This window comes from Octopus bimaculoides, chromosome 14, assembly GCF_001194135.2.
Source record: "Octopus bimaculoides isolate UCB-OBI-ISO-001 chromosome 14, ASM119413v2, whole genome shotgun sequence".
In the NCBI taxonomy this organism is placed as follows: Eukaryota; Metazoa; Mollusca; class Cephalopoda; order Octopoda; family Octopodidae; genus Octopus; species Octopus bimaculoides.
Genome location: NC_068994.1, coordinates 2,026,367 through 2,041,091, shown reverse-complemented (window position 1 = coordinate 2,041,091; position 14,725 = coordinate 2,026,367). Strand labels below are relative to the sequence as shown.

At 39.1% G+C, this 14,725-nt stretch overlaps 1 protein-coding gene across 2 annotated transcripts in view; it reads left to right on the top strand.

The window, feature by feature from the left end:
- The window catches only part of LOC106873952 (protocadherin-18), a 139,806-nt gene that overhangs the window by 6,003 nt on the left and 119,078 nt on the right, over positions 1–14,725 (top strand). For both annotated transcript variants that reach the window (XM_052972930.1, XM_014921497.2), the window contains exon 2: positions 9,189–11,636. In XM_052972930.1, the coding sequence (XP_052828890.1) occupies positions 9,222–11,636 (2,415 nt within the window). In that variant the 5' untranslated portion in view covers positions 9,189–9,221. The remainder of the gene's footprint in view (positions 1–9,188; positions 11,637–14,725) is intronic.

The following is a 14,725-nucleotide window of genomic DNA, read 5'->3' as shown; positions in this document are numbered from 1 at the left end:
TCAACCACACTGTAAAGTAAATCATCATCATCACCATTGCCATCATCGCCACCACCACCACCACCACCACCACCACCACCACCAGTGTTGGTAGTTATGTACATACATACACACATACATACATATACACAATTACATACATACGCATGCATACATACATACACACATCCACACGCGCACACACGCCCATGATATGTGTGATTATTTGAGAGAAGAGACTCTTTGGACTTACTCATCTTACAAAATAAACAGAACCCATGATTAATAATTTCTTCTCTGTTCCTTAAGGTTTCCCTCTAAATATCAGTTTCAAATTTCAGCACAAGGTCACCAATATCAAGGAAGGGAGTAATTCATTGACATCGACCACAGTGTGTAACTGGTACCTATTTTATCGACCCCCCCCCTTCTGGTTTTGAGAAGCTTAATTTCTCAAGATTGGCATTTAGGCAGTGTCTCAGAAGAAATGCAGTATCTTCTCCAGCAAGATAATAATAATTCTGCTAGCCGACCCCCTTAGTTTCCCTCAAATAAACTTTAACCCCTCTATTTATTCAGTAACCCCAAATAAAATATAATGACACAATGACAATTGGACAATCAGCAGTCTTCTCGGGCATAAACCCAAACTTGTAATCAGGAAAGAGTAACTGCAGATTTCTCAATAGTTCAGCATAGATATTTTCTTTTTCACTGATCTTCAGTTTTATGTTAACATCCACTGGGCAGCTGATTTCCGCAACTGTGCACAGTTTCTCTTCTCTATCCCAAATCACTATGGCAGGGCTATGATGTTTACACTTTATTGAGAGTTAGCATTGGGACATTCCACTGTGGGTTCTTATTTCTTTGGCCTCAGGATTATCCTTCAGATGAATCTCATGATACAATGTCCTAGCTACAACATCATGTCTCATCAGTAGATAATACTGTGATGACATTTTCAGACAATTGCTTATCCTGTGAGTGATATCTTTGGAGTTAACTCCACAACATCTGCATCGGTTATCCCATTTTGCTGCTTTCCCAGCATCTCTATCCCTTTTCTGCATCAGGTATTTGGTTGATATTTCTTGTTCCTGGATTGAAAATGTTTACCCTTCAAAGTGGGAGGTAGCAATCTGGCTGTTTGAGTCATGGCAGACTGTTTTGATGATCAATGCTACTATCATCCCAGAGCTTTCTACTAACATATCCAGGCATAGTCCCCAGCTCATATAGGCTCATCTTTTCATTTGATGATTCATTGTTGTGGAGTCATGTGACTTCTTTGGTTATGTATCTAAGGTTATTAGACAAGGAATGCTGCTCAAGGAGCTGCCTTCCAATTCTTATGATGTTATCAGCCTCATGTATGCAAACTTGGTCAAAGGATGCACTTTGACACTTTGTGGTTAAAAGATGTTGCCAAAGGGATGTGATACAACATTGAAAGGAAGTCTGGATCGATGTTAAGACTCTGTTCCCTTGTTTTCTTTTTATGTAGAGGTGATCTACATCAATGTTGAGATTATGTGTGCTGGTTAGTATCTCCTGGTTTCCATATCAATGGCTCAGATCCCATCAAACATCCAATCAAGTGGCCCAAATGTTGGTATGAGTACTGGCACTGCAAACACATTGTGGACCACTTTTATTAAATGCAAAGAGTTCTGAGGTCCATATATGTATGTATATACACACACATACATATATGTACATCTATGCATGTTTGTGTATATGTGCATGCATATATTATATAGGATTATGTGTACAAGCAAAAGGAAAAAATTGTATGTAGGCAGTAAGGCTAGGTTGTCGTTGGATGTGGCACTTGTTAGGAGGAAATTGTTGGAGAATGGTGTGTAAGTCACTGGGAGGAGGTTATATTGTTTGACCATGAATGCAGCTGTGGTTTATATTGTTCATTGTAGTTGTTGGTAAGATATGTACAGTTCGTTGGATGCCACCGGGTGGATCGAAAATAGTTCTGTATACTTGGGACTCCAGAAAGGCAAAATTTAGGAACCTCCATATGACACTCCTGATTGAGAACTTAGTTGTCATAATTTGATGCATTTTGGAAAAATACTTTCTCGTAGAAAATGGAAATACAAAAACACTTATGATCAAATACAAATTTAAAACATGGATGTGTTATACTTACGTATTTGGAATGTAGTTTGCCAGTAATCAATAAGAAACCACTTCTGAAGCCAAACATAGCCAAGGCTTCACACATTCTGGACATCCGATTTATTGGACACATTGTTTCTTGATTACAGAACAGTGTAATGGCCATGTGAGTCAATAACAAACTATCTGAAGACACATCTGCGAGCACACACACACACACACACATGCACATGCATGCGCGCACTCACGCATACACACACACACACACACACAGTGGCCCAGGAATGAAATTTGCTTAGGAGGGGTTGCAAACTCAGGTCCAATTGTTTTTACAAACAAGGCTGATTTTTTACCAATATTAATATCAAAAACAAACAGGTATAATAATAGGTAGACTGTATGACGCATGTGTGCAAACAGCCATGCTACATGGCAGTGAAACATGGGCCGTGACTGCTGAGGACATGTGTAAGCTTGCAAGGGATGAAACCATGAAGCCAGTATGCTCTGCTGGATGTGTAATGTCAGCGCCCTGAGAGAAAAGTTAGATTTAAGAAGCATCAGATGTGGTGTGGAAGAGAGATGACTGTACTGGTATGGTCATGTGATACGAATGAATGAGGACAGCCGTATCAAAAAGTGTCACATCCTAGCAGTTGAAGGAACCTGTGGAAGAGATAGATCCACGAAAACCTGGGATGAAGTGGTGAAGCACGACCTTCGAACATTGGGCCTTACCGAGGCAATGACTAGCGACCGGGACCTTTGGAAATATGCTGTGCTTGAGAAGACCCGGCAAGCCAAGTGAGACCATACCTCATGGCCTATGCCAGTGGGTGTAACCAGCCCATTATGAATACCCCTCATCCATTGGACAATAAACCTTGCTTGTGAAGACATTGAGGCAAGTGAAATCAAAATTGCAGACGTGGCCGATGACAGTACCGCCTGATTGGCACTCATGCCAGTAGAACGTTAAAAGCACATCTGAGCGTGATCATTGCCAGGGCCACAGATTGGCTCCTGTGCCAGCGTCGCTTTACCAGTAATGTGCTGGTGGCATGTGATAAAGAACATTTGAGCGTGGTTGTTGCCAGTGCCGCCAGACTGGCTCCCGTGCAGGTGGCACGTAAAAGCACCTTTTGAGTGTGGTCGTTGCCAGTACTGCCTGACTGTGGCACATAAAAAACACCCACTGCACTCTCGGAGTGGTTGGTGTCAGGAAGGGCATCCAGCTGTAGAAACTTTGCCAGATCAGATTGAGCCTGGAAAGCAGACATAAAACGATGACGATAATGACGACGATGATGATGAAAGTCAGACGTGTTCCCGTGTTTGTATTCCCATTTTTTCTAATAAAACACTTTTTTTGTCAGCCAGATAATTGAAAACCAAAGCATCATCTTTTTTTTTCCAACATGGAGTAACTGTTTCGGCTACAGTTCCAACTTTAAAACAGTACATTTTTTCTAAGTCTCTTCAGTTATTTTAAGATAATTTCCTGAGACTTTTAATTCTCCTCTAGTTTCCTATATTTCTGCAAATCTGTAAACCATTTTGGTATTTTATTTATACGCTTCTACTGTAATTCGTTGTCTAGTTTTTCATAATAGTTATCCCCCAACAACTTCGACATAATCATATTTACAGTGACATAATGTTTATTTCAATTACACACACACAGATAGATAGATAGATAGATAGTGTCTGGCTGTCAGTTCCACTTTTCGATTACCGTGTAGACTAAATAAAGAAGTAATGTGCAGGATGATATAAAAACACAAAAAGAAAAGGAACGCGCAAGAAAAGAGAAATATTATGGTATACAAATACGAAGACAAGCAGACATCTTTAAGAAAAGAGAGAAAATATTGTAAAGATAATAAATAAAAAAAGCTGTTTTATTAGAAAAGCAACAAAACAATTTGAAAGTATTTATAAAAATGGTTTAAATGCATGAAAAATATTGAAAGTTAAATACGAATATTTTTTTCTGCCAAAAAATATGTAACAAAATGAAAGGAAATAAAAGAAAAGAGGAGAATCTGGCGATTTTGAAAATTCAACCAATTCCAATACATACATGTGACCAATATTTCCATGTTTCCTGGTGTTGCTAGGCAACAATGTGGGAGAATATATATATATGTGGGAGAATATTATATGAAGCAGAACGAGATTTGTCTAGACGAGAAATTACAGTTATTGATACAACAAAAGAAGAAGAAGAAGAAGAAGAAGAAGAAGAAGAAGAATTGGAAGAATTGGAAGAATTGGAAGAATTGGAAGAAGAAGAAGAAGAAGAAGAAGAAGAAGAAGATGAAGAAGAAGAAGAAGAAGAAGAAGAAGAAGAAGAAGAAGAAGAAGAAGAAGAAGAAGAAGAAGAAGAAAGCAAAGTAAAATGATGTGCCTCAGAAATATTGAAATAAGAAGAAATCTAACAAAAAGAAAGGAAAAAACATAAAAAGAGTAAAAGAAACTTCCAGAAATATTGTAAATGCACAGAACACAAACAGACACACATAAATATATATAGATAGATAGGTAGACATATTACATACATAGATACATATTTGTGTGTGTAAATATATGTATAAATGCGTATACAATATATGCACATTAAAGGGTCTGTCTGTCTCCTTTCTTCTCTATCCTCCTCCTCCCTCGTTCTGTGTGACTCTGAGCCTTTTAAAAGTCTGAAAGAGAAGCACCCATCATGTCAGAAGTTGTAGCAGCATGATGAAGTTTGGAAGAACCTCCACTGAAGATGATTCTAAGACAGGAAGATCTTCCACAACGACAATGGATGGCGATGACATGGCAATTGCTGATGTTGTGATCCGTGAAAACTACCGTCTGGATATCTGTGGAGATTGTAATGGAGGAGGTAACTGTAAAAGTTAGTACCGTGAAAAAAATTTAGGGATGCATCATGTGCCGCGTCTACTGAGAGATGAACGAAAGACAATGCAATCATTGTCAACCACAAACTAATTTGATTGTTGAAATGGTGACCAAACATGGAAGAATAGCTAAGATGTCGCAATGGCTAAGATGTCGGAATAACTAAAACCCTAACCGTAACTACAGAAATGTTTGCCTGAATCATAAAGTCCGTATTTTCCTGCATATTTAGAAAAAAAAGAAAAAAATTCTTAAAAAAAATTTTACAAAAGTTTTTGCAAATTTTTTTCAGAATCAAAATCTCCATATTTTCCCACATATTTTGGGAAAAAAAAATTTCTGAAAAAAGTTTAAAAAATGAAGGAAATGGGAGGGGGTGGATTTAAAAATGTTGATTTTTGCCCCTTTTTTTTTTGCAGATTTGTATTCTCTGTAGCTGAAAAGTGGGGTTTGTGTCGAAAAAAAAATTTTTTTAGGAGGGGTGGAGACAGGTGGAAGTCTTGACAGAACCTCTATTTGTGCCTTTCAAAGGCCACCAAAGTTTATCTGAGCTTATAATCTGCCACCTTTAGAGCGTAGTCACTGGAAACTATATTGCCTTGATATCTCAAATGGAATGGGTTCAATCAGTCTCAGAGTCAAAGTGTGACTTCTTTAGGAACCGAGGCACTGTAAACATGAACGTCATCACAAAACAATTTCAGCAGACATACGGAGAACAGCATCAGAACCACTTCATCACATTTTGGACCAATCAAATATCTTTAGTCAATCAATATTTGGGGATTGATCTAAACTTTTTAATACATTCATCACAGAACTTCTGTAGGATTTCCTCAAAAAGTTTTGTCAGCCATACCAGTTCGATAGAAGGGACGATGGCGTAGGTGCCAGACAAGCTTGTCTGCTGTGGCTGCTGTGCATTTTAATACTGTTCTCTTCTTTGTGATCACAATTACTTACAAGGAGAGAAAGGAAGGCAGGAATCATTGCTAACTTTCGACTTGATGGGAAACTTTTCAGCACCTAAAGGGTTATAGGTCACCATTAACCTCAGATCTGAGCTGATTGTTTAGGTGCAACACACCGATGACTGACTACAAAGTTATCATCTCAGCAGTTGTTGCAGCTGATAGAAGAATGCCTCTAGACCTGAAGATGTTTGTCAAAGCACAAAGCACATACACCACACACACACACATGTACTCACACACACACATAAATAGGAAAAGTAGTGGAGACAAGAGAAGAGGCTGTCAGTCATGTCTCATATGTTAATTTGGCAGATTGTTTCACGGAGCACAATAGGCCTTTCCCAACAATATAGTTTTCCTTAGTTTGTCTCCTTAATTGTCTCAAAAGAATCCTTTTTCTCCTTAAAAGGGCCACAAGCACCGATTATAGGAAATTTCATCGTAGACATTTTTGGAAAATTCTCCGTAAAAAGAAATAAATTACAGAAAAAAAAGAAAAAGATTAGTAGTTTTCTTAAAATGGCAACTTCATTAATTAACCTACCAATTAGAGAAAGGTAATTTCTTTGAAACTTGTTTTCTAGTTTATATTTTGCTTGTGTGCCTCCTTTATGGTGAGATTTCTAAAGGTAAATTTTCTTACGGCAAAAATGGTTATGGTGAATTTTCCGGAGAGGTTGACACTAATGGGTTAAAAAATAATTGATGGAAGACTAATTAATTGATAACATTGAATATTAGCAAATGATTATTGATTTTGCTGATAAAATGGTAGAACTTTCAGGAATGACACAAAAGCATGTCTTGTGGCAAAGGAATCCACTAAAATGGCATCATAGAGTGGACAGTGTCCTCTGATTCCTGCTATTTAATCATCAAATTGCTTGGTTCCAGAACAGACGCATATTTGTTTAAAATTTTGAGACAAGACCAGTAATTTTGAGGCAGTGGTTAAGTCGATTGCACCAACCCCAGTGCACAACTGGTATTTATTTTATTGACCCCGAAAGGATGAAAGTTAAAGGTGATCTAGACGGAATTTGAACTCAGAATATATCAAAGATGGACGAAATACTGCTAAGCATTTTGTCCGATATGCAAACGATTCCCCGAGATCAGATAAATATTGATGAAAATCAATCGCATCATTATCTTATCAATCTCGTTGGGGATCGAAAATCTAGCTGCAACGTTTAAGCGACAGGAAAGTTGAAAGAACCTCAACCAATCCATGAACGTTCTGCAATGGGAAAGTCTGTGGAGCCACATTCTTTTTATACTCCTAATACGACGTGATGGTCATGGTTAGAATATTATCGACCTGAAGTTTTCTAGATCAGATCTGACCTAAGGCTGAGCACCATTCCATCCATCTACCATACTAAATAGCCATCTGGATGCTTTGACCAGTTACCCATTTATTTACTTATTTATTCAATCCCAACAGGTGAACATTAGCGTCGTTAGATACAGGTTTATAACAGAACGCCACCAGTCACTGATTTACGACATTTTTGATAATGATAAAGACAAAAAGATGTATGTATAGGTGGATGTAGGTGAAGGTATCTTATTTCTAAAGACGTTGGGTGTATGTAGCTGTTCTGGGGCCAATGTTTAGATCCTTCTTTCATATACATTGGTGAAAACAACTCACACAAACCTCTTTCTAGTTTCTATTTACCATAAAGTATTACTTCAGCCGAGGTTATGAGGTAAAATACTGGCCCAAGGTGCCTCACAGAAGAATCGAACCTAGAACCAAGTGGCTGCAAAGTGAACATCTTAAACATGACACTACACTGTTTGAGCAGAAAGTAGATGGGACCAACGTTACGAGTGTTCAAACCCAAGCCCTGTATATATTCCCCGTGCTTCTTTCCCATGACGCAGGTTTGGACTAGGTTCAAGACCATTTTGCTACCCATATATGGAAATCACCTTTCTCTACAGTTTGGTACCAGGGTTATCTCAGGGATTACTGTCACATCTCCATCCAATCAATACCCTTTATTTAAGAACCCCATGAGGATGAAGGGTACAGTTGACCTAGGTAGGGCTTGAACTCACAACCTGGGCAGCCAGAACAAATATGGACACAGAGCTTGTAACCAGATGCTCTACTGACTCAGACAGTTCAGAGTCTTTAAAAATATTAGACTTTGTACGTACACAAACACATACACATATGCAACACACACACACATACATACAAACACATGCACAAACATACGCAAAGATACTGCACACACGCATTAAATGTTATCGCGTCAGTACAACAACAGTTATCTCCCTTACATCTAGACACTATTCCCCGTTCTTTCCCAGTTTTAATCTCTGAGCTGGTTGTCAGCTGAACGGGACTGCTTATCTCCCTCTACACACCGAAGTCGCCAAGACATCTTCTGTGGTACATGGCAATTGTGACATGCGGACTCAGGCAACGAGACTGCAATAGATAGCCCTCAATGTAGATAACGCTAGAGTTGTGCCTTCATAGCCAGTCCGTCTGGCAGTGTCCTTTCCACCAGTTCAGCTGCTGAGATCATAAGTTCTTGTTGTTGGGAAGTTCGGCTATTTTTTGCTAACGATGTTGCCAGCTCACCACCTTTTTTTTTTTTTCGACTTGATATTGAATTTGACAATTGGCGACTTTTAAGCTTGATTAATCAAAATACAAGGGAGGTAATCTTACAAGGGGAATAACTTTAAGCAAGGGAGTCCTCACTGAATCTACTGCATACCTTCACATCGTTTGAGCCACTCTAATGGTATATGTTCCCTATTATATAAATGGTATAGCGTTCCCATTTCACCTGCCAGAAATAGCTTCTGTATTGCCATAAGAAAAATCATATCATATCACAATGTCTTAAAAAATGAACTACATTAAATATAGTTCCAAACATAGATCTAAAAAGAGATGATCAATCAGAAATTGCTTGAAGATAAAGGACAGCCTTCCTGCGCTCATACACACACGCACACATTTATGCACATTTTCACAGATGCACATCTGCTTCAGTGCATAAACGTGTACAAGCACACTCATATACGCACACAATCAGTGGTTCATCCGCGCTCACAGACCCCACCCCACCCACACACACTTGCGCACATACACTCGTACAATACGCGCGAACGTACACGTCTGTCTCCTTGTCTAAAGTATGGTTTTTATGTTTGCCATTTCAGAAATGTTAACATTGGTGAGCAGGAGCTGAGGAGATGAAGAGGCCTGCATCTCTGGTTATGTGGTTGGAACTCCATCTATTCTACTCCTTCTTCTTTTCCTTCTTCTTCTTCCCGGTGTCTCTGTCCGTTGATGTCACTTACCATTTGGAAGAAGAGAATAGTCCTGACAGCTACATAGGAAACATTGCTACCGATCTTTGGTTGTTAAGCAACATTGCATCGAAGGACCACAGCCTGATATCGTTTGACATGCTCCAGTCACAAGACAGCCCCACTGCCCAGTTATTTAATGTAACCCATGAGGGGAAACTTTATGCCACACAAACTGTAGATGCCGAGATTCTGTGTTTGTATAATACAGAATGTTACAAAATCCTCAAGATTGCTGTCCGTAAAGAGGGGACTTTTATGAAAATATTAAAAGTCAAAGTTGTCATTGAAGATATTAATGACCAATGGCCTGAGTTCCCAGTGAAAAAAATTGACATCCAGTTTTCAGAAGATGACCGCAACGGTGTTGAGAGGTCAGTTCCCAGTGCTATTGATCGTGATGTTAGCATTCAGAATTCCAGAATAACATATGAGCTTCGGAAGAAGAATAATGAACCATTCTCTTTATCAGTTACTAAAAGAATGACTGGAAGTTCAAAGTTAGCAATTGTTTTGGATAAAAAACTTGACCGAGAAATGAATGATAGTTATATACTTCAGGTTGTGGCCAAAAACAGCAAGTTCCAGTTGAGGCAGAGCATCTTAAATGTACAAATATTGGTGACAGATGAGAATGATAACTTGCCTGTTTTCTCCCAAAACATTTATAACACTTCAGTGAATAATATCCATAAACTATGCCGACCCCTGATTGTGTTGTCTGCAACTGACCTGGATTCTGGTAAAAATGGTCAGCTGACATATCTGATCAGTACAGAAACTTCATTAGTTGCTAGAGAATATTTTCATCTTAATGAAACATCAGGTGCAATTTATTTGGGCAAAAACTTTACGTCTAAACATAAAAAGACGTACAAATTGTTAGTAGAAGCCCGAGACAATGGAGACCCACCTCTCAGTTCAACAGCATTAGTATATATTCAGGTGGTAAACATAGAAAATAATCCACCAATTATTGATATTAATTTTGTGTTTCAGTTAAGCAGAAATGTGGGGGAAATTTCAGAGAAAATCAACATCGATAGTTTTATAGCTTATGTTAGTGTGATTGATAATAACATGGGTAAAAATGGTGAAGTGAAGTGTGACCTGCATCATGCTAAATTCCAACTGTTGGATTTGGGGCCTAATGAATACAAAATGACATTGAAACAACCTGTTGACAGAGAGATAAGGGACCACTATGATATTACCATTTCTTGCCAAGACAAAGGAACCCCTCCTTTACAAACTCTAAAGAAGTTCTCCATCAAAGTAATGGACGTGAACGATGTTAAACCTATGTTTAACAAAAATACTTTTAAATTTCTGACTTATGAAAATGGGAAACCAAACTTTCCCATTGGTTTTATAAATGCTACTGACCCTGATATGGGAGCTGGAGGTCAACTGACTTTTTCTCTGCTGAGTACCAGCAAACATGTGATACCATTCCAGATAACTGATTATGGTTTTATCTCAACCACTATACCACTGGATAGAGAACAACAAAATGTTTATAAGTTCCAAGTATTTGTCAAAGACAATGGGAATCCTTCATTAAATAACACAGCCAATGTGATTGTTGAGGTTTTAGATGAGAATGATAATGCCCCTTATTTCACCTTCCCTAGTTCGGACCCTTTCAGTTTAGATGTCCATTATCATCCCCAAAGTAAAAAAGAAATCACTATTTTAAGGGCTTCAGACAGGGACAGTCATATGAATTCATTTCTCAGATATGAAATACTCAAAGGAAACATTAAACAGTTATTTGCAGTGAACCCTTATACAGGTGTCTTATCATATTCTCGGACAGTTTACCAAAACGATGCTGGATCCTATCAACTGGAGTTTGCTGTAAAAGACAGTGGTACTCCTGTTCTGTCAGCCACTACAACTGTCTCTTTGACACTGACCGTTAGTAACAAGACATCTCCAGCACTGTCCACCGTCCAGTTAAAGTCTGATAAAATGATCAACTTAACTTGGGTCATTGTTATTGTCACATCTGCTGTGATAGTGTCGGTGGCGATCGTAGTGTCCATAACTCTGTGTGTGGTCAGATGTAACAATAACCGAAACAACCAGTATATCACGGAAATCAACTCCGACCGAGAAAAAAGCCATTATACATGCGTTACGAAGAAATCAGACACACTAAACAGGAGTTCCAATGATATGATGGCCAGGAATACTCAGTTGATAGAAACTAAAGCCGAATTTTATCCTCAATATGAGTCACAAAGTGAATGGACCACATCAACCATTGACAAAAGACCTCAATCAGTTCTGCTGGTAAGTTACACTTCCTCATCTTTAAATTTACTGCCACATTTTGTAAGTTTTTGAATTCAGTCTAGTAAATTAACAAGACAATCGATGTAGGTAACGAATATATATTAATGTGTATTAATGTCGGTTGACTTTGCCTTTCATCCTTTCGGGGGAGGTCGATAGATAAAGTACCAGTTATGCACTGGGGTCGATGTAATCGACTTAATCCCTTTGTCTGTCCTTGTTTGTCCCCTCTATGTTTAGCCCCTTGTGGGCAATAAAGAAATAAGAAACGTTAGCATGCCGGGCGAAATGCTAAACGGTATTTCGTCTGTCTTTACGTTCTGAGTTCAAATTACGCCGAGGTCGACTTTGCCTTTCATCCTTTCGGTGGGGAGGATCAATAAATTAAGTAGCAGTTGCGTACTGGGGTCGATCTAATCGAATGGACCCTCCCAAAATTTCAGGCCTTGTGCCTACAGTAGAAAAGAATATTTCTAACGTTACAAACAATGAAAAATTGAAGGGGAAAATATTATGGGTTGTCTCCCTTCTATTCTTAACAATATCGTTAACTTCCGGTTTTGAGAATCAACCTATCTCAAGTATATTCTACCTTGAGTTGTTCCCCTTGCCTCTCTCAATCAATTTGTCAATCTCATCAGCGTTCAACAATGATTACTTCTAAATAAAGTTAGAGTGTTGATTACAGAACTCTCTTCTAACCAGGGTGGTACCATTCTGTAACAGTTTACTGTAGATATGCTTCAATAAATATCTTTATGGATAAGTCAAACGAAACAAGTAAGAGCTCAAGATTTCTTGTTATCCTGTCTGAAGCAACAAAGAAAGGAAGCGGAGTTGTTCTCAGAAAATAAACCTGCTCCCTCTAGAGACTGGGCTTCCCTAAAGGCAGTCAACGACGAGGTGCTGGGGTTAAACAAGAACCCTATTCATTGCTATTCTGTGCTTTATTTCTGGTGTTGAAAACAGGAAACGTTCCAAATGATAGCTTAGAGTCCCTCAATGTATGCGGGGGTGGGTAAAGGCGGCAAACTGGCAGAGACGTTAGCACACCAGATGAAATGCTTAGCGGTATTTCGTCTGTCTTTACATTCTGAGTTCAAATTCCGCCGAGGTCGACTTTGTCTTTCATCCTTTCGGGGTGGATAAATTAAGTACCAGTTGCGTACCGAGGTCGATCTAATCGGCTGCCCCACCCCCTCTCCCAAAACTTCGGTCCTTGTGCCTAGAGTAGAAAAGAATGTATGAGAGGAGTGAATTTATGATTCTATATTGAAGACTAAGTTGAGAGTTTAAGGTCACAGAACTGCGGACATTGGTGTTGCTGTTGTTGTTGTTGCTGGTGGGGGTGTGTTGGAAATGGTAACATAGCTTTGTGGTTAAGTAGGTTTTTATAATTTGGTGGTTCCCAGTTTGATTCCAGTGCCTGGCACTTTGGCCCTTTGAGCTTCAGGTATGGAACTTTGGTTCTTTTGCTTTAACCTTGACTTCAATAAACACTTCTGGAAGGAATCTAGTCAACAGAAACGGTGTTCAGAGCCCTCTTTTATAGGCATACACACATACATACATACATACATACATACACACATACTTACACACATACACACACATACATGGATGCATACATACATAGTGCCGACATACATGCATACATGCATACATTGGTTGTGGGTGGGGGCGAGTGGAGAGGCAAGTGTAGAATAGAGTGGTGGTGGTGGTAGTAGAGTGATTGTGGTGGTATAGCGGTGGTGTGGCAATGGTGGAGTATAGAGTAGTGTAGTGGTGGTGAGGGATGATGTGTGTGCAGTAGTGGTGGTGGTAGTAGTGAGTGGTGCATGGCATGGTTGTATTGGATGCAGTAGTATTTGAATGATGGTGCATGGTGGTGGTGTTATGACACTGCAGTGGGAGTGGTGTCTTCTGCATAGTATAGGTAGTGGTTTGGTGGTATGCTTAGTGGTGGTGATGCTGCACCTTCAGTGGTAGTAGTGCATGAGATAGTATGTAGAGATGATGGAAGTAGTAGTATGTGTGGTAGTATATGGTATATCTAGAGGGGTGGGGTGATATCGTGTGTTGATATGTGGTGGTGGTGGTGGTAGTGTTGAGGATGATGATGTGGTAGTGGTAGTACTTGTGGTACATGTTGTAGCAGTAGTTGTGGTGGTATATGTTGCAGTATTTGCAGTGGTGGTGGTGGTTGGGGTGGGGCTGATGTTGCTGTAGCAGTGATAACAATCCGTGCAAGCTGATCCTCAAACAGGGATTTGTGGATATTGTGATAGTATCCTATAATCCCTTGGCATAGTTAGGGATTAACTGTAACAGGGAGATGAGGGGGGCGGGGGTGTTTGTAAGCAGGGGAGAAGCGAGAGGTTCCTTTCTCTTTTTCTTTATCTCTCTAACACACACACACACACACACACATGCATGCATATACATAGGCTTAAATATGCATAGGTATGTGTGTGTGTGTGTTTATAGCTCCCTGCTTCTCTCTCTCTCTCTCTTTTCTTGTATCTCTCAGCACATGCACACACAAACACACACACAAACATACACAAGCACACACATACACATGGACACATATATACACGCAAGCACACAGACACACAAAACCCACACACACCACAACTGCACATGCATGCGTACACACACATGCATACAAAGACATTCACGTGTACATACATAAGCACATTCACACATATATATGTGTGTGTGTGTGTGTGCGTGCGTGTGTGCAAATCTGCTTTCCGAGATACACAAACACTCAAAAATGCTTGATATTAAGAGAAGAAGCTAAAAGTGGAATTATATCTGTGCACACATACACACACACATTTATCTGTATATAAACATTACATAAACATATATGTGTATGTCTATGTATACATACACACATATCTGTATGTATATATAGATATGCGTGTGTGTGTGTGTGAATATGTATGTGTATATCTATGTATATATTTACATATTTCTGTGTGTGTATATAAACATTACATACATATATGTGTGTATATACATATATATATCTATATCATCTCTCTCTCTCCCTCTCTCTCTCTCTCTCTCTCTCTATA